This window comes from Pithys albifrons, chromosome 5, assembly GCF_047495875.1.
Source record: "Pithys albifrons albifrons isolate INPA30051 chromosome 5, PitAlb_v1, whole genome shotgun sequence".
NCBI classification, from domain to species: Eukaryota; Metazoa; Chordata; class Aves; order Passeriformes; family Thamnophilidae; genus Pithys; species Pithys albifrons.
Window position 1 is genome coordinate 75,290,488 of NC_092462.1, and position 20,217 is coordinate 75,310,704.

Genomic DNA, 20,217 nt, shown 5'->3' on the forward strand with positions numbered 1-20,217 from the left:
GAGGCCTTTCCCTCAACCCATCAGGGCTCATCAGGGGCCATCACCCCACAGCAGTGGCCAAGGGGATGGAGGATTTGAAGAGGGTTTATATCTCCCTGCATTCAGGATCGTTGCTGTGCTCTTGGATCTCTTATTTTTATATCTCTTGATGAATAAAGAATCATGTAATCACCTCTAATCAAGGCTGTGAACGAGCCAAGCAATCCACTTTAATCTATTGTTCTGTTCAAGCTGAAAAAGAAAGTACTGGATGGTTTTTTCTTGCCAGCCTGTGCATCTGAGTGCAGTCACTGCAGCCAAGTGAGGGATAATTTATTCTGCAGTTAAGGCTGTAAAAGATTTTCTATTACAACCCCATTTTCTGTAACTGCTTGAAATGTCCCTTTCTGAAGCTGAAATCTGTCATTTGTTTCTGCCCAAAGGTGAGTTTTATTACAGGGCTGTGGCCACACCTCTCAACTTGGAGGTGGAACACGTTCTCCTTAACTTTGTGGTTTTCCTGAAGCTGTTTCTGAAAGCTCCTGCCAAAAAGGAGCCTATCTTTGAATTAGCAAATATAAATTTGAGTCTTTTTTTGAGTGTTAAGATACTTTGTGTTCCTGCAACAACTCTCTGTGAGTCTGTGCTGATGAGAGAAGTGATGAGGGACCAACTTCCAGCCTCTTTCTTCCTGCTCCCTTCACACACTTTTTTCTGGCTCCTGTTGACCCTCCAGTTCCTCCCTGGGGCACGAAATGTGGCTGAACAGGCAGAAAATGGCCCAGATGTGACAAAGTTCTTCCAAACTGCTGCAGCACCAACTTCCCCTGTCACCTTGGCTGTGGCAGGCTGGGCAGCCCTGGGGGGTGGCACTGTCAGCTCTGTCTCTGCTGCTTTTGTGTGGCAGTGACTCCTTTTTTTATTCCTCAGTGGTTTAGGCCTTCTCTTCCTTGTTAAATCTCCTGAGGTTCCCATGGACTCTCTGCCCCTCCTTGTGCAGGTCCCTCTGGATGCCATCCCAGCCCTCAGGCGTGTCACCCACGTGCTCAGCTTGGTGTCCTTTGGTGGAAGGGACTTTAAACTCCACCCAGTCCCACCCCTGCCATGGGCAGGGACACCTCCCAGTAGCCCAGGGTGCTCCAACCTGGCCTTGGACACTTCCAGGGATGGGGCAGCCACAGCTTCTCTGCCCAACCTGTGCCAGGGCCTGCCCACCCTCCCAGCCAAGGATTTCTCTTTAATCTTCCATCTCACAGGATTATTTGGGTTGAAAAAGACCCCCAAGATCATCGAGTCCAACCTATGACCAAACACAACCTTGGAGACCAGCCCATGGCACCAAGTGCCACCTCCAGCCTTTCCTTGGACACCTCCAGGGATGGGACTCCACCACCTCTCTGGGCAACCCCTTCCAATGCCCAACCACCCCTTCTGTGAGGAAATTCTTCCTCATGTCCAACCTGCCCCTCCCCTGGTGCAGCTTCAGCCCATGTCCTGCCACCCATCCCTGCCCTCTGGCAGTGGGAAGCCATTCCCTGTGTCCTGTCCCTCCAGGCCTTGTCCTCAATCCCTCTCCAGCTCTCCTGGAGCCCCTTCAGGCCCAGCCAGGGACTCTCAGGTCTCCCTGGAGCCTTCTCTTCTCCAGGTGACCCCCCCCAGCTCTCCCAGCCTGGCTCCAGCCCAGAGGGGCTCCAGCCCTGCAGCATCTCTGGGGCCTCCTCTGCACTCGCTGCAGCAGCTCCACGGCCTTGGGCTGTTGTTGCCCAGAGCTGGGGCAGCTCTGGGAGGTTTGGGGGCTCCCCTGAGGGGGCACAGGGGCAGGATCCCCTCCCTCAACCCAAACCCTCTCAGAGCAGTAGAAAAATTCCAGGAAGGATGACCCTTTGTGCTCAGTGCCATCAATCCTAGTGATTAACGATGAGCTCAGCAGTGACTTTGATTAGTCCTCCCCACGATGAGCTGTTGAGTTGGGCAGGTATGAAGCTCCACTTTTAGGAGTTGCACAAATTTCCTTAAAACAGCATTTTTGAGTTTGAGCAGCAGCTGCTGCTCACTGTGAAAGATCCTTTGGGTTGCTGTAAAAGCAGAGTTGTAAAACACTGGAGTCCCTCCAGGCTGACTCTGCTCACCAGCCCAGTTAGAGTGAAAACCTGAGAAACCCCAGGGAAGGAACAGATGATCTGAAGATCCACAGCTTTGGCAGGAGGCTCTGATAGACCCATTTCTCCCACAAACTGGTCAAGCAGATGTGCTGGTTTAAAGGTGAACCTGCAGGAGAAATGAACCCAACAGAAAAGAGGTTATAAGTCAGAGTTACAATTTAATAACAATATTACAATAAATGCAATGGCACAAAGAGAAATTGGGTTTAACCCCCAACCCCAGCAGTCTAACCCACCCCCTGGGGCACAAACACAGGGGGGTTTGGTGGCCCCTGTGCTGAGCCCCATGTGGTTCCCTCGAGTCCAAAGGCAAAGGAAGGGACAAACCTGTTGGTGCAGATGATGGCACAGTCTGGGGGAGAGTGGTGGGCTCCTCCTGTCCAGGGACTGCGCCTCCTCTGGATCCCATGAGTGGTTCCAGAGGTCCCCAAAGCCCAAGATTGTCTCCCTTCAGGTTTGGGTGGGAGCCCCCAGTGCCTCCCCCAGGGCAGGGAGTTCCACCCTGGGGGATCTGACTCTGGGAGTCAGGGGAGATTTTGGAATGGTTGCTGGCCCCTGAGCAGAGCTGAGCCCTCAGGTGGGTGTGGAGGTGCCAAGGAGTCCCTGGAGGGGAGTTCTCCCAGCTCCTCTGGCAGGCTTCTTTCCCAGCCAGCTCCCAGCCTGAGGGCTCAGGTGTGCCCTGGGCAGCTGCTGCCAATGGGCCATTGGGAAGAGTTGGTGGGCAATGAATGGAGGGTGGAGAATGCCCAACTTTGGTCACACCCACCCAGGGATAAACTGTTCCCACCTGCTGAACTGGGACAGTAGGTGGGAAGATGAGATTGAAATTCCAGGAGGAACCGAACAGCACCCAAAGGAAGTTGTTAAAGACACATCAGGAAAAGCAGTTAAACCCTTACCCTGCTTCTCTGAAACCTCGTCCAGCTTGGATTTAGGCTTGGTCTGTCTTTGCCAGGTGCTTTTCAGGCTGCTGACAGGTGTGTTTTCATTCCTCAAGGACCATCCTGAAGGACAGCAGGTTCTTCCGGTACCTCCACTCGGCCGTGATCATCAGCGGGACCATGTTGGTGTTTGGGGGCAACACCCACAATGACACTTCCATGAGCCACGGGGCCAAGTGCTTCTCCTCGGACTTCATGGCCTATGACATCGGTGAGTCCTCCCAGAAGGGCTGAGAACCCCCCTGTCTTTGTTCCATCCTGGCCTTCCAGCCTGAGCTCACCCCTCTTCTCCCCCCGCTCCTCAAAGCAGGGAAAGGGCAAGGGGAGAAAAAAACTTGAATGAAACTGACCCAAGTCTCTCTCTCTCTATATATATGTATGTATATATATATGTATGTGTGTGTGTGTGTGTGTATATATATATACATATGTATATTCTCTAAATGTCCACAATTATGTGTATACAATTTGCACCCACAATAGGGAAAGGAAAAAGGAAGGGAAAAAAGGGAAGGAGAAAACAGGGGCAACAAAGAGACAAAACCAAAAGGAATGGGTACAAAAACACCCGCACCCACCCACCAAGTAAACCAGTAAAACACAATCCCACCAACCACTCTTGGAAGAAAAGTAGCCCCTTCTCTCACGTGGGGGTCTCACTCATGTTTTTTCCCTGATCTTCTGCCTGGCTCTGATAAGGGACCGAGAGCAGCAAAGAACTCCCTGCACTCCACCCTCACTGGATACTGAAAAACCCCAAAACTTCCTATCCCCTGTCTCATATCCTTCTTTGTCCTGAGGGAGTGGAAAGAATGGGTGAGGAATACCAAGGAGACAGGCCGCTCCCTAGTTACATCTGCTTACTAGGAAAGAGCCTGGATCAATCTATCACACCCCCAAAGTCCTGTTCCAGGGGACCTGCTTTCCCTGCTGGGTTTGTTGTGCTGTGGCTTCAGGAGATGCTCGTGGGTTGCTCCACAATCCCAAGCAGATGAGGTGGGGCAGGAATGTCCAGGCACAGCAGCAGGAGCTTTGTCAGCAGTTTAGACACAACCCTGGGCTTCAAAAATTAGGATGATATTTGAAACAGGCATTTCACAGAATCCCAGACTGTTCTGAGTTGAAAGGGACCCACAAGGATCATCGAGTCCAACTCTTCAGTCAATGACCCACACAGGGGATTGAACCCATGACCTTGGCATTATTACAACCAAGTTTTAACCAGCTGAGCTGATCTCAGGCCCAAGTGCTTCTCCTCTGACTTCATGGCCTGTGAGATCAGTGAGTCCTCCAAGAAGGTCTGAGAACCCCCGAAATTCCTGTTCAAAGGGGGCTGAGTTCCCTGCTGGGTGTGTTGTGCTGTGGGATCAGGAGATGCTCATGGGTTGCTCCACAATGCCAAGCAGATTAGGTGGTGCAGTGATGCTCTGCCAGGGGAAATTGAAGTTGGAGAGCAGAAAAAACTTCTTTGCAGAGAGAGTGCTCAGGCATTGGAATGGGCTGCCCAGAGATGGGGTGGATTCCCCATCCCTGGAGGTTTCTCAGCTGAGCTTGGCCGTGGCACTGAGTGCCATGACCTGGTAAAGGGACTGGAGTTGGCCCAAGGGTTGGACTTGATGATCTGGGAGGTCTTTTCCAACCCAATCCATTCTGTGATTCTGTGTCCAGGCACAGCAACAGGTCCTTTGTCAGCAGTTTATACACAACCCTGGGCATTAAAAATTAAGTTTCAAACAGCATGTTGTTGTAGAATCATAAAATCAGGGAATCATTAGGGTGGGAAAAGACCTTTAAGGTCATGAGGTCAAAGCATCAACCAGCACCACTGTGTTCACCACCAGATCATGTCCCAAGTGCCACAGCCACGTGTTTCCTGAACATTCCAGGCATGGGCACCCACACTGTGCCAGGGCTGGACAAGTGACCAAAAGTTCATCCTCAGATCCAATTTAGCCGTCCCCTGACACAACTTGAGGCTGGTTCCTGTTCTGCTGTCTCAGCCAGAAGCTCTGCTGATATTTTGAGTGGGTTTTAATCTACAATTTGGTGAGAAATGTAAGTTTTTAGGACAGTTTGCAGTACTGGAAGCTGCTGAAACTCAGCCTGTGCAGTGCACTCTGATGTTTTAGCTGCTTTTATCAGCAGGAAAGGCAGATTAGGATGTTGGGTTTGCTGAGTTGGAATAGCCAGGAGAGGGCAGCATTTATTTGGGATTTGGGAGTCCAGAGGTGAGGAATTTAAGAAAAAAAGAAGAGTTGGAATTATCTAAAAGAAGGTGCATACACAGCCAGATAACTCACATGGGGAAAAAAATAACATTCTCTACTGTGACATTCACTTTTTTCTCTCAGAATTCCCTAAATGTGGCTTTCCATGATGGATTCCCAGAAATAATAATCATGTCAGTGTGAGATCTTGGAGTGGGTGTCCACTGAGACCTCACTTTGGGAGAGGGAAACTCAGGTGGGTTTCACACCCTTGTGCCATTTTGCCCTTTGTCAGTGGGGTCAGTCCCTTCCTCCTCCTGTGATTTCCAGTCCTGTGGAATTTCCAAATCCTTGTGGAATTTTTGTAGCTGGCTCTGTTTTCATTTTCTTTCTTTATTTTTTTCCTTGAAGGATTAAAACTTCACCAGGTTGGAGAGGGCTTGGAGCAACCTGGGACAGTGCAAGGTGTCCCTGGGTGGGAATTGATGGTCTGTAAAGTCCCTTCCAACCCAAACCATTCCATGATTCTCTGAGAACCATCCACAGTTTATTTTTTTCACCTTTGATTGCAACAATGATTGATTTTTCTTGCTATTTTCTGCTGTCTGCCCTGACCTATTGCACTGTCTGTTGGATTTAAAGCCCAGTTTACATTCCTGTGCCAAAATAGGCCAACAGTGCTGCTCCTTTGGCTGCAGTTCAGCTGCCAGGCAGGTTCCTGGGCCATGGAGGGAGTTCTGGGCTCACTCTTACAGGTTTTACCCTGAGATTTAGAGCTTACTTTTATTTTATTTTATTTTATTTTATTTTATTTTATTTTATTTTATTTTATTTTATTTTATTTTATTTTATTTTTAATTTTTATTTTATTTTTAATTTTTATTTTATTTTTAATTTTTATTTTTATTTTACTTTACTTCATTTTATTTTTATTTTATTTTACTTAATTTTTTTTACTCATTTAATTTTTATTTTACTTGATTTTAATTTATTTTAATTTATTTTATTTTATTTTTATTTTTATTTTACTTTACTTCATTTTATTTTTATTTTATTTTACTTTACTTAATTTTTTTTACTCTATTTTATTTTATTTTACTTTATTTTATTTAATTTATTTTATTTTCATTTACTTTTGTTTTATTTTATTTTATTTTACTTTATTTTACTTTATTTTACTCTATTTTACTTTATTTTATTTTACTTTATTTTATTTGATTTTTATTTTACTTTATTTCATTTGATTTTTATTTTATTTATTTTACTTTATTTCATTTCATTTTCATTTTATTTATTTTACTTTATTTCATTTCATTTTCATTTTATTTTACTTCATTTTACCTTATTTTATTTTTATTTCAATTTTATTCTATTTTACTTTGGTTTACTGTATTTTCTTTTCTTTTACTTAATTTTATTTCATTTTTCTTTTTTTACTTTATTTTATTTTACTTCATTTAATTTTATTTACTTTTTTAAAATCTATTTTATTTATTTCATTTTTTATTTTTTTATTTCATTTAATTTCATTTTATTTCATTTTACTTTATTTTATTATTGGGGTGAAAGGAGTTTTGGTGTTCTTGTCTCCCCTCATTCCTCAGGGAAGGGACTCTCACCCCACAAAGAGCAGCTTTTTTTCCAAAAAGAAACCCCTTTTTCTTCAGGAATTAATTCCTTTGGTCCCGTTCCCTCCATAAATCCAATCCCTGGTTCTATCCCTTGGTATTCCCAAGGCTCAGCTTACCCAGAGACAACCAAACAAGGTCAGTTTTTTCCAAGAGCCTTCAGAGGAGATGCTCAATAATTATCTTATTCCCTAATTTGCTACTAATCTGCTTGGCTGGGCTGCTCATTTTTTACATCTTGTTTTTTAATGACCCTGATTGATTAGTGATTAGATTGATTAGTGATCACAGCGATGCTTGGAGAAAACTGGGATATTAAGCCCAGCCTAAACCAAGGCTTCAAACCCAACCTTTCCTAACCTTTGCCATAAACACTTATTTTGGAATTAATTAATTTACATCATCAACTTTTCCTGTAATCAGAGCACATTCTCTGAGTGTTTTGGGGACATAAAATCTCCTTTTTTGGAGGGGAGATGCCACCAGGTGCCACCAGATGCCACCAGATGCCACCAGATTTGTGCTGGGTTTCAGCAGCTTGGGGAGATCTGAGAATTTATTAATATTTCTTATCCTTCCTCCTTCACTTGAGCAGATTGAGGCTGCACATTTTCATAAAAAAATTAACTGTTTGAACAGTACATTTCATAAATCCTGGAAGTTTTAGGCTTGGCTTAACTCCTGAATCAAGAAGGAGAAGATTCTTGGTAGTCTCAGAATTATTTGTTTTTTCCAATAGTTGATCTTTGGTTAAAGATGAGAAAGAAGCTTAGAAAGCAAAACATTCCAGGCCTTCTGTTAATCTAAAAAAATATATTTCTTGGCCTCACATAACACACAATTTAGTGGCTAAAAAATTGCAAATTGCTGTCCAGTTTTGCTGAATTCTCCTGCTAAAAATTGGAGTTGTGTGTTCTTGGCTTGGGAATGATCTGGGATAGGTTAAATTCTTCAAAAATTGAGCAAATGACATGTAAAAATACGCTTGAAAATCACAATTTATGGAAGTATTAAATCCAACAGGGTCCTGTGTCTTTTATTCATCATCACTTTTGGACCAAACTGCTCTTGGAGCTGTTGTTTTACACAACAATTTTCCAATGGGATTTGGTATAAAATAATGAATTTTGGCTTTTTTTTTTTCCCTCTCAGCTGATCAATGGACTAGTTTGGTTTCTGGGCTGTTTTTTTATGTTGTTTTTTTTTTTTCCAGTCCATGGCACAGCAGTTTTATCTTCTAGGAAAGAATCTTGGGATTATTTGAGGGCTCTGTGGATCTTTACAGCAGATTGACTTTTGTCTCTTTAATTGCATAAATTGCATCCAACTGCCCCTGGGGAGCTGCTCCCCAAGGTGAGCCCCTTTGTGGCCTTGGAGTGACATGACTTGGACTGACTTTCCCTGCTTTTATTCCTTTGCTCAGTGGGTTGGATGTTTCTTAGCTTGGGTTTTTTTTTCATGGTGCCCAAAGGAAAAAAAAAATTACCTGAGAAACCAAGTGAAAAATGAAGCAGAACTTACAAATATTATGCTAATAGAAAAAGATGGAATAATCTCACATTGTATTAAAAAAATAACAAGCCACAAATCCCTAAGCTGTGATGAGTGAAAAAAAAAAAATAAAAAATATGTATATCTGCCCTCCAGGAGTTTAATTGCAATGGAAATAAAGGAAAAGATAAACCTCTGTTGTCACTGATGCTGGTCTGGGGCAAAATTAATTCACATGTAAACAGATCAAAACTGAGCTTGTTACAGAAATTCCAGGAGTAGAGGAGGAAAAGCAGCTTCCTCTTGTCCTGGGCTTTGGGATAAGAGACCAAATCCCTCTGTCATGTGAAAAGGAGAGGGGAAGAAATGCAAATATTTCTTATCCTACTCCTGGATTAATATAAAGTTACTGGTTGGAAGCACCCTCAGAATAATCAAAGCTTTGTGAACCCGGCACTGCCTGTTGAACTGGGGACAGAACAGAGACTGGAAAGGGTTTGCACCTCCTTGTGAGGACCACACTTTAGCCAGGGAGAACTTACTAAGTGTCTCCAGAACATCAAAGCTTTATCCAACCCAGCTCAGCCTGAAGAGACAACCAGAGCAGCAACTGCCTGGAAAAGGCTTGGACACTCAGTTTGGGGACTACACTTAATAGCAAGAAAAATCACTTTCTCTGTATCAGCCCCTGAAATAATTTTTATTAATACAATGGTGACAATGACTGTATGGGTTGCTGAGTCAGTGATAACATTCAACTGCAGGATTGGGTTTAATTGATGACAAAAAACCCAAAAGAAACTGGCACAAAACACATTTTACAGCAACTCCAGCAGTATAACCCACCCATGAGAAACTTAGTAACAGGTTACTAACCACAAACACAACAGCTCAACCAAGCTTAACTAGCAGAGGATCACTAACCACAAACACAATAGCTTAAGACAAGCTTAACTAGCAGAGGATTGCTAACCACAAACAAAACAGCTCAACACAAACTCAACTAGCGGAGAACTAGTAACCACAAACACAACAGCTCAACCAAGCTTAACTGGCAGAGGATTAGTAACCACAAACACAACAGCTCAACCAAGCTTAACTGGCAGAGGATTACTCACCACAAACAACAGCTCAACACAAGCTTAACTAGCGGAGAACTAGTAACCACAAACACAACAGCTCAACCAAGCTTAACTAGCAGAGGATTACTCACCACAAACAACAGCTCAACACAAACTCAACTAGCGGAGAACTAGTAACCACAAACACAACAGCTCAACACAAACTTAACTAGCAGAGGATCACTAACCACAAACACAACTCAACCCCACAGTTAAACACACTCAGTAACCCAAAGCAAAAGCAACAAGGAGAAAAGAGCTGCTTCCCACTAACCCATATACACCTGGTGAGTTATAGCTAATTATAATTAGTGAGGCACAGGGAAACAGAGTAGAAATTGGTGACTCACCCCTGCAGTGTCCCATGGGGTGGGGGCAGACAGGACAGCTCGCAGGTTGCCCTCCCAGAGGTGGTGGAAGTTTTCTCCCCAGTTTTTGGTCATATCCAATCTTTTTATACCCTTTTTCTTTAGGTAGAGTGAGTAATTATAGTCACTAATAGTTTTGGGGGTGACAGGTGCCTGAGGTCCTTGGGTCCTCCTGTGCTGCTTGGGGCTCTGCAGGGTGTCACAGGGTGTGGGGAAGAAGGGCCATGTCATTTCCATGACACTCCATTCCTGGTAACCCCATCAATAAGCACTTCCAGGGAGCCACTGGAGTCTCTTTGTCCCCTGCCAATGGTTCAAACATCCCTCCAGGGGGCTGAGGTGTTTCCCTCAACTCAGATCAGGGCTATCACCCCACACCCTCCTGTCTCCCCCCTCCTGGCAGGGATTGCAGAGATCCAGAAGGTCCCCCCTGAGCCTCCTTTCCTCCAGGCTGAGCCCTCCCAGCTCCCTCAGCTGTTCCTGCTGCTCCAGCCCCTTCCCAGCTCCATTCCCTGCCCTGCACACACTCCAGCCCCTCAGTGTCTCCTGTCTGAGGGTCCCAGAGCTGCCCCAGGGCTGGAGGTGCCCCAGCAGTGCCAGCACAGGGATGGGGCAATCCAGGTGCCATTGGCCTCTTGCCCACCTGGGCACACCTGGGCTCATGTCCCACCACTGGTACCAGCACCCCCTGGTCCTTTTCCAGCTTTCTCCCTCTGCTGCTTCAGCCCCTTCCCAGCTCCGTTCCTGACCACTCTCCAGCCTCTCAGTGTCTCTCCTGGAAGATCCCCAATACTTTTAGGAATGTTCAGGGAGGGCTGTGCTGTGGGATTGTCCCACTCCCTGTCCTGGAGCTGTCTCTGAGCACTGTTTCCCCACAGCCTGTGACCGCTGGTCGCTCCTGCCCCGCCCGGCGCTGCACCACGACGTGAACAGGTTCGGACACTCGGCCGTGCTCTACAACAGGTAAGGGCAGGGCTGCCCAGCCCAGCCACCACCCAAGGGGGCCCAGGGGCACTGAGGCCTGAGCCTGGGGCACCAACCTCCTTGTGCCAGCCCTGGGAGTGTCCCAGGCCAGGCTGGATGGGGCTTGGAGTGACCTGGGCTGGTGGAAGGTGTCTCTGCCCATGGCAGGGGGTGGGATGGGATAGGCTTTAAGGTTCCTTCCAACTCAAACCATTCCATGATTCTCTGAACCTCTGAAAACTTCCCTCTTGGAATGTCTTCAGTATCCACATAATTCCCATCATCCCTTTATTGGACTGAACTCTCACAGATCACTGTCACTAAACCATCTCAGCTCACCAGACTCTCTCAGCTCACCAGACTCTCTCAGCTCACCAATAAACCATCTCAGCTCACTAATAAACTGTCTCAGCTCACTAATAAACCGTCTCAGCTCACTAATAAACCATCTCAGCTCACCAAACCATCTCAGCTGACCAAACTCTCTCAGCTCACTAAACCCTCTCAGCTCACCAATAAACCATCTCAGCTCACCAAACTCTCTCAGCTCACTAATAAACCGTCTCAGCTCACTAATAAACCATCTCAGCTCACCAAACTCTCTCAGCTCACTAATAAACCGTCTCAGCTCACTAATAAACCATCTCAGCTCACCAAACCCTCTCAGCTCACCAATAAACCATCTCAGCTCACTAAACCCTCTCAGCTCACCAATAAACCATCTCAGCTCACTAAACCATCTCAGCTCACCAATAAACCGTCTCAGCTCACTAATAAACCATCTCAGCTCACCAAACCCTCTCAGCTCACCAATAAACCATCTCAGCTCACTAAACCATCTCAGCTCACCAATAAACCCTCTCAGCTCACCAAACCCTCTCAGCTCACCAAACTCTCTCAGCTCACCAAACTCTCTCAGCTCTCCAAACCCTCTCAGCTCTCCAAACCCTCTCAGCTCATCAAACTCTCTCAGCTCACTAAACCGTCTCAGCTCACTTAGTTTCTTACAATAATTTGGTTTTCTTTTCACATTTCTATTCCCTTTTCCTACTTTTATGTGTATTTCTATTTCTTCTCCATTTCTTAATTGCACATTTCAGTTTGTTTCACATTTCTCAGGAGGTGTCAGTGGAGCTTTCTCCAAACCTCCCTTTGCCTTGTGGGGATGTGAATTTGTCCATGAGAAAATCCAGTTTACACACCTGATCCCGTGGGGCATTTCTTTCCCAGCCACGTGATGCCCAATATTTAGGGGGAATCCTCAGTGAGATTCCAGCTTTGCCTCTGTGCTGATATCCCTGTTTTCAGGTGCACACCTGTATTTACATCACTGGAAGCAAATTTGAGAAATTCTATTTCATAGAAACCCTAAAACAGAATAAAAAATCACATTAAAAATGCTTTTTATTCCATGAAAACTTTTCCATTCAGGTGCCTTAACCTTCCCCACTGTGTTTTCCCCTGTGCATTGACATCCCCAAGTGCAGGGGGAATTTTGGGGTTTAAAAAACTCCCCCCTTCTCCTCCAGAGCATCATTTTATTTTGGGGCTCACTTGGTGTTTCCCAGTTGACACGACGACCCTTCTGGGTTGGTACCACCCATGGAAACTGGTGTTGAGCAGTGACAGTGACAGCACCAAATGGTTTTGTCACAGTTCCTGGGCTCTGCTTTCATTGTGTGGTGCCATCTCCAAGGTTTGCAGCCCTCCTCCCTCTCCTGCCACTGCAGATTTCAGGAGGATCCCCCATTTTTGCAGCATTTTTTGTCTCCCCATGTTGTTCAGGTGGTTTCTGGAGTTTTGGCTGGAGGGGAAGGTCCATCCATGACCTTGGGCAGGTTTGACTCAGTGCTGAGTCTCTCTGCCTTCTCTCAAACAGTGAAATTTGACCTTTTCTTTAGTGCTTCCCTTAACCAGGAGCTATTTCTTTGGATTTATACCTCGTGGAATGCCATAAAACCCCTCCCTGAGACCTTCAATCCCATTTCCCCGCGGAATGGTTGCGAGTCCTTCTCTCTTCCTGTTCTCCAGCACCATGTACGTGTTTGGAGGCTTCAACAGCCTCCTCCTGAGTGACATCCTCAAGTTCACCCCTGAGAGGTGTGAGTCTTTTGCCAACCAGTCCTCCTGCCAGGGGGCAGGTCCTGGAATCCGCTGCGTGTGGAATCTGCGCCAATCCCGCTGCGTGCCCTGGGAAAACGCCACCCTGGACCAGCAGCAGAAGGTCCTGGAGGACTGTCCTCCCAGGCCAGGTTGGTGCCACATTCTTTCCATCCCCCTTGGCCAAAGGTGTGGAGGGTGTTTGTCCCTTTCCCAGTCCTGCCTTGTGTGTGGTTATGAGGTTGAAAACGGGGGATGTGGTTGTGGTTCCTCTGACCAAGTGTCCTGGAGATGTTTCTTTCTCTTGCTCCTGGAGATGTTTCCATCTCGTGTTCCGGGAGATGTTTGCTCATGAAATCTCTTTCCCACACTCTATTAGGCAGTTGGCATTTTGCCAGCTCAACCCAAGACATGGTTGTACTTCCTTTCCTGTTTCAACCAACCAACCATTAGCAGGAATCAGGCCTGGACAATCCCACAATATTTGCTCCAAGAATTGACCTTTTGAGAATCAGCAATTCCCTGATCAACACCATGGGGCAAGGAAGGGGGTCTGCTCTTCAAGAGACAGAAGGAGTAACTTTAGGAGCTTCCGGAGCTTCAGGAGTAACTTCAGGAGCTTCAGGAGTAACTTCAGGAGCTTCAGGAGTAACTTTAGGAGCTTCAGGAGTAACTTTAGGAACTTCAGGAGTAACTTCAGGAAAAGTTGCTTTAATTTTTGCCAAGGGGTTGGGACCAAATGGTCTTTAAGGTCCCTTCCAACCCAAACCATTCTGGGATTCGTAGGGGCAGACAAGTTGAATGGATGTTTGAAGGTCTGATTCCTGTGTTTTCCCTTCAGGATCATTTCTAAACAATTTGCTCTTGGTGCATTCATTGCTCTGAATTGAATTATGCAGATTCTGTAATAGATTGTCAGCCTTTAATTATTTAATAGCAACTGATGTAAGGGGACGTTGCTTTGCTGGGCTCTCAATCTACAATGAGTTGCCACCAAACACAAGCCATAAATAATTGGAAAGATGAATGAAAAGTTCAGGCTTTGCATGAAAATGCTCCACTTGAAGGACAGGCTTTAAAGAAGAGCCTGTGGTGGGAATTCTCACTGTCCTTGTGGAATGTCCCCTGGGCACTGACTGAACATCCATGTGCTTCCATGTCTTGGTGCATTTTCTGGGTGGTTTTGGGCTCCTTGGACACTAAAAATGTGCAGAAATGCCATTTTCCATCAACCCAATCCCCTGGAAGTGCCTGATTTCAGTTGCCCCCCCAGCAAACCCCCCTGCTCTTGCCTTGTGCCTTTTGCTGTGTGAATAACCAAGTTCTTGGAGCTCTGCCAGGAACTGCCTGTTTTCGGTCATGCAGGTTTTTTTCTTTACTAGCTGTAGACAATGAAAAATGTGATCAGATTACAGACTGTTACAGCTGTACAGCCAACACCAACAGCTGTCAGTGGTGCTCTGACCGGTGCATCCCAGCACACCACAACTGCACAGAGGAGCAGGTAAAGCAGCTTGGCATTTTTCCTCACCTGGCATTGCCCCCTGGCAACAGCAAATTCCCCATCTGTCAGTGGGAGGATCCCTGGTGTCTTACTGCTTAGCTCCAAAGGGCTTGGGGTTGATGCAAGTTGATCCAGGGGGTTTTCCAGTGAGTTTGGGAGGGTTGTGGGCATGGGAAAAGGGGCAGAGGTTTCACCATGTTGTGATTATTCACTGATTGCATTTTGGGCTTGACACGCTGTGCTGGTTTAAAGGTGAACCTGCAGGAGCAACAAACCCAACACAAAAGGGATTATAACTCAGAGTTACAATTTAATAAAAATATTATAGTAAATACAGTGACACAAAGAGAAATTGGGTTTAACCCCCAACCCCAGCAGTGTAACCCACCCCCTGGGGCACAAACACAGGGGGGTTTGGTGGCCCCCGTGCTGAGCCCCACGTGGTTCCCCCGAGTCCAAAGGCAAAGGAAGGGACAAACCTGTTGGTGCAGATGGGGGGCTCCTCCTGTCCAGGTTCTGCTCCTCCTCTGGATCCCATGAGTGGTCCCAGAGGTCCCCAAAGCCCCAGATTGTGTCCCCTCAGGTTTGGGTGGGAGCCCCCCGTGCCTCCCCCAGGGCAGGGAGTTCCACACTGAGGGATCTGACTCTGGGAGTCAGGGGGGATTTTGGAATGGTTGCTGGCCCCTGAGCAGAGCTGAGCCCTCAGGTGGGTGTGGAGGTGCCAAGGACTCCCTGGAGGGGAGTTCTCCCAGCTCCTCTGGCAGGCTTCTTTCCCAGCCAGCTCCCAGCCTGAGGGCTCAGGTGTGCCCTGGGCAGCTGCTGCCAATGGGCCATTGGGAAGAGTTGGTGGGCAATGAATGGAGGGTGGAGAATGCCCAGCTTTGGTCACTCCCACCCAGGGATAAACTGGTCCCACCTGCTGAACTGGGACAACCCAACTGAAGTTTCCCTAGAAAATAACAAAATACCCTTTTATAGAAGGTCTGTTAAGGGAAACATTACGGGTGATGGTTGAGAGGGGAATATCTTGGACACTCAGCAATGCCACAGCTTGGGATGTATAAACTGGGCTGGTTATTGTTGTTAAATCCCACACTGGTTGGATATGGGTAAATCCCTCACTCTGTGCTGTTTCTTTTAGGTTCCTATCACTCTCTATGACAATTGTCCTAAGGATAATCCTGCCTATTACTGCAACAAAAAGACAAGCTGTAAAAGCTGTGCCATGGATCAGAACTGCCAGTGGGAGCCCAGGAATCAGGAGTGCATTGCTTTGCCAGGTAAGTGCTTTTCATGGAAAAAACCCCACAAATTCCAGTCATTGAGGAGTTTTTTTGGTTCATTTTTATCTTTTTCACCCCCAAATCTATCCTTTTTAATGCTAAGCTGAAGTAAACAGCCCTGTTTAATCATACCAGCTCTGGCATGAAACTTAATTTCTGGGCAATGCATCAAATCTGCTGGAATATTTTCCAGTCCCAGTTGTCTGTGATCATTTGTATAATTATTAGGCTGTATTTCATTTCTGCCTTTCCACTTGATAAAAGCTGTTGATAATGAGCCTCTGCAAGGTATTAGATTTAATAATGCATGCTATTTAATTTTAGGAACTAAATTTGTGCAAAAGCAGAATGGCACATACTGGGCAAATTAGGCAAGTGGCACCTGAAGTGTTTAAGGAAAATCCTGTTATTAGAGTGTTTCCAGTGGAGCTCCCAGGATTTGGTTATTACTCCCTTTGTAGTAACTTTTTTTTCATCCCAATGATTGGGGGGAAAATAAAGGATCTTCAGTGATTAACATTTACAGGTAATAAGACACAGAGAAAGGAGAAGATCCCCAGCAGACATTTTAATGGGCATGGAAAACCTCCCCAGGGAAATCTGAGAAACCTGGACATGTCCAGGTTTGGTTTTGCTACTCTGGAAGAGTTAAAAGTTGAGGAGACTTTGGATCAGATCCATGAGAGTGAGGAAAACATCTTTTAATGAGGTAGATAAAGAGCTTGGTGTGTTTAATTTGCTGTAGGAAAGGGAGTGACTTGATCAGAGGTGTAAAAAGCCCATCTGAAAAATTGACACTTGAGAGTTTTTCAATCTGTCAGGTCTAAATTCACCCTGGAAATGCCCAACAGGCTTTTTTTTTTAAGGGAAATAATTAACCATAATTAACCACAAAGTGTAAGGAGCTCTTCACCAGTGGGTTTGTGCTTGGGAGGAACCAGGGATTAATCCTGGAAGTTCATGCCATGAACAGGAGTAGGACAACAACCTTCTCCTCCAAAATAGATTCCCTGGAAACTGGAAACCAAAACATTGGTTTGGTTTCTTTTCCTCTTTCTCCTGCAGTGAATTTGCTCTTCAACATTGTAGTAAGTGCTTTGATTACAGATTGCAGGTAACTAAATGCTGATGTGAGACTTCAGCTCCCCCAAACAGCTTTTCTTCTCCAATATTGGGATTTAACAGGGGAATGGGACTGGGTAACAACAAGGAATATACTGGATATCCCAGTCTGGAATAAATTGCTGAGAGCACATGACAACCCTTCCCCAGCAGTGAGGAAACCCTTGAACTAGGGAGGAAAATCCATCCTCATCCCAACTTCTTAGCAGCCCAGGAGGTCAGGCAGCTTTGGGATGGGGCTGGAGGGGTTTTTTTATCATGGAAGGGTCCACACAGTCACTGAGGTTGGGAAAAAACCTCCAGAATCATCAGATCCAACTTTTGGGATCCCACTAAACCATGGCATGAAGTGCCACTTACATTGGTTTTCTGAGCACTTCCAGGGATGGGCTCTCCACTCCTGCCCTGGGCAGCTGTGCCAGGGCTGGACAGCCTTTTTCCAGGAGGAATCTTGCCTAATCTCAGGTTTAAACCTCCTCTTGAGGCCATTCCCTCTCCTCCTGTCTCTGTGCCCTGGAGCAGAGCCCGACCCCCCACAGCTGCCCCCTTCTTCCAAGGAATTTTAGGGATCCAGAAGGTCCCCCCTGAGCCTCCTTTTCTCCAGCTGAGCCCCCCCAGCTCCCTCAGCCCCTCCTGCTGCTCCAGTCCCTTCCCAGCTCTGTTCCCTGCCCTGCACATCCTCCTAGCCCCTCAGTGTCTCCTGTCTGAGGGTCCCAAAGCTGCCCCCAGGGCTGGAGGTGCCCCAGCAGTGCCAGCACAGGGATGGGCAGTGCCCTGGGCTGTGACACACCAGGGCTGGAGGTGCCCCAGCAGTGCCAGCACAGCCCAACAGGTCACCTCCATCTCTGGCTCTACTTTCTTTTCCCCTCTCAGAAAGCATCTGTGGGACAAACTGGCACTTGGTTGGCAACTCCTGCCTGAGGATCACCAATGCCAAGGAGAACTACGACCATGCCAAGCTGTCCTGCAGGTCCAGTGGTGCTTTGCTGGCTTCCCTCACCAGCCAGAAGAAGGTGGAGTTTGTCCTGAAGGAGCTGCAAAAGATCCAGTCCTCGGTGAGTCCTGACCCAATGGGCTGTGCCTGTGCACAAATCCTTGCTGGGGTATAGTGTGCAAAATGCCTCTTCATTCCAAAGGACTGATCTCCTTTGCAATTCCAGCAGACCCTCTGGGTGCTTTGGAGCTGAAATCTGAGAGAATGTAAATGGGAAAGATGAATACAAACATCTCAGTGGCTCAGAGGTGTCACCGTGTGTAATGAAATCACAGTCTTGTTCCCTGCTGGGCTCCAGGGCTACAGCACAAACCCTCTCCTGACTTGGGCACAACATTTTATAAATAAAGGTCCCTTTGGGGCATGGGAGGTGTTTAATGTAAAGCACTGAAAGTTATTTGTTTCCACTCTGAAAAGCAGCTGGTTAAAATGTCACCTTGTTATTCCTCTCGGCTTGTTTGAAGTTATTTCCATGGGGTTTCGTGGCAGGTGCTTTTCCCTCGGAGCCAAGGAGGGGGGTATTGGGAGCTGTCCCTCTTCATGCAGCAGGAAAATAAATAGCTGTGTTTTTGGAGTCCCTGGGAGGAGCAGGGAGTGCTCACGGTGGGTTGGAGGTGCAGCTGCAGCCCTGACCAGGAATGATGCTCTGCTGGTTTAAAGGTGAACCTGCAGGAGAAACGAACCCAACACAAAAGAGATTATAAGTCAGAGTTACATTTCAATAACAATATTACAATAAATGCAATGGCACAAAGAGAAATTGGGTTTAACCCCCAACCCCAGCAGTGTAACCCACCCCCTGGGGCACAAACACAGGGGGGTTTGGTGGCCCCTGTGCTGAGCCCCACGTGGTTCCCCCAAGTCCAAAGGCAAAGGAAGGGACAAAGCTGTTGGTGCAGATGATGGCACAGTCTGGGGGAGAGTGGTGGGCTCCTCCTGTCCAGGGTCTGCTCCTCCTCTGGATCCAACCAGTGGTCCCAGAGGTCCCCAAAGCCCAAGATTGTCTCCCCTCAGGTTTGGGTGGGAGCCCCCAGTGCCTCCCCCATGGCAGGGAGTTCCACCCTGGGGGATGTGACTCTGGGAGTCAGGGGGGATTTTGGAATGGTTGCTGGCCCCTGAGCAGAGCTGAGCCCTCAGGTGGGTGTGGAGGTGCCAAGGACTCCCTGCAGGGCAGTTCTCCCAGCTCCTCTGGCAAGCTTCTTTCCCAGCCAGCTCCCAGCCTGAGGGCTCAGCTGTGCCCTGGGCGGCTGCTGCCAATGGGCCATTGGGAAGAGTTGGTGGGCAATGAATGGAGGGTGGAGAATGCCCAGCTTTGGTCACACCCACCCAGGGATAAACTGGTCCCACCTGCTGAACTGGGACAGATGCTCTGCAGCTTCCCTAAAGTCCTGGGTTGGGCTGGAAAACTGCTGGGACTTGGTGGAACATCAGAGGAACAGCTTCTGCATCCCAGAGGCCACACTGGGGGGAATTTTATCCAGGAAAAATGAGCCTGGAGGCAGCAGGATTGCTGCTGGTCAGGGCTTCAGTACTTCAGAGTATTGCCCTGATGAAACAAGAACATTCCCTGCTTTGATTCCCTTTGTTTTCAAGTGGAATTTCAACAATTACAGTGTTTAAGAGTGGAGCCCATTTAGGCAAAGAAAGGTAAAGTGCAATTTAAGCAGGATTGTTTGTTAAGTCTTTTGTAAAGAGAAAGCCAAGCCTGGGATGTTGTGGAAGTGTGTGGTGGTTCTGACACCTCCAGGTGTTCCTGGATATCCCAGTAGTTCAGTGCAGAGTTAATTCCTAGAGAAACATGGTAACACTTCCCTACTAGTGATTAAATCCTTACAATGGGGAGGAAAAAAGATCATTAACTTAGAGGTTTTTTCCCCTATTTCAGTGTCCTTTGAAAAGTGAGTCCAAGGAGACTGTGAGCCTGTTTTAGTGGGTATTGGTATGGAATGCTGGTACTGTGGGAAACTCTCCTGGGCTGGTCCCCCAGCATGGGCAACAGGGCAGGACAGGGGGGATTGTGCCCCTGTGCCCCCTCAGGGGAGCCCTCAAAACCCCCAGAGCTGCCCCAGCCTTGGGCAACAACAGCCCAAGGCCGTGGAGCTGCTGCAGCGAGTGCAGAGGAGGCCCCGGAGATGGTGCAGGGCTGGAGCCCCTCTGGGCTGGAGCCAGGCTGGGAGAGCTGGGGGGGTCACCTGGAGAAGAGAAGGCTCCAGGGACACCTGAGAGCCCCTGGCAGGGCCTGAAGGGGCTCCAGGAGAGCTGGAGCGGGACTGGGGACAAGGCCTGGAGGGACAGGACAAAGGGAATGGCTTCCCACTGCCGGAGGGCAGGGATGGATGGGATATTGGGAAGGA

At 47.2% G+C, this 20,217-nt stretch overlaps 1 protein-coding gene across 4 annotated transcripts in view; it reads left to right on the plus strand.

Moving 5' to 3' along the window:
• Nucleotides 1–20,217, plus strand: part of ATRN (attractin) — a 182,927-nt gene that overhangs the window by 69,035 nt on the left and 93,675 nt on the right. For all 4 annotated transcript variants that reach the window (XR_011697956.1, XM_071557080.1, XM_071557081.1 and 1 more), the window contains exons 10-15: nucleotides 3,139–3,293; nucleotides 10,776–10,860; nucleotides 12,892–13,112; nucleotides 14,343–14,464; nucleotides 15,606–15,744; nucleotides 17,743–17,924. Coding sequence is in view for 3 of the 4 variants with exons in the window: in XM_071557080.1 (XP_071413181.1) it covers nucleotides 3,139–3,293; nucleotides 10,776–10,860; nucleotides 12,892–13,112; nucleotides 14,343–14,464; nucleotides 15,606–15,744; nucleotides 17,743–17,924 (904 nt within the window). In the remaining variant the exon portion in view is untranslated. The remainder of the gene's footprint in view (nucleotides 1–3,138; nucleotides 3,294–10,775; nucleotides 10,861–12,891; nucleotides 13,113–14,342; nucleotides 14,465–15,605; nucleotides 15,745–17,742; nucleotides 17,925–20,217) is intronic.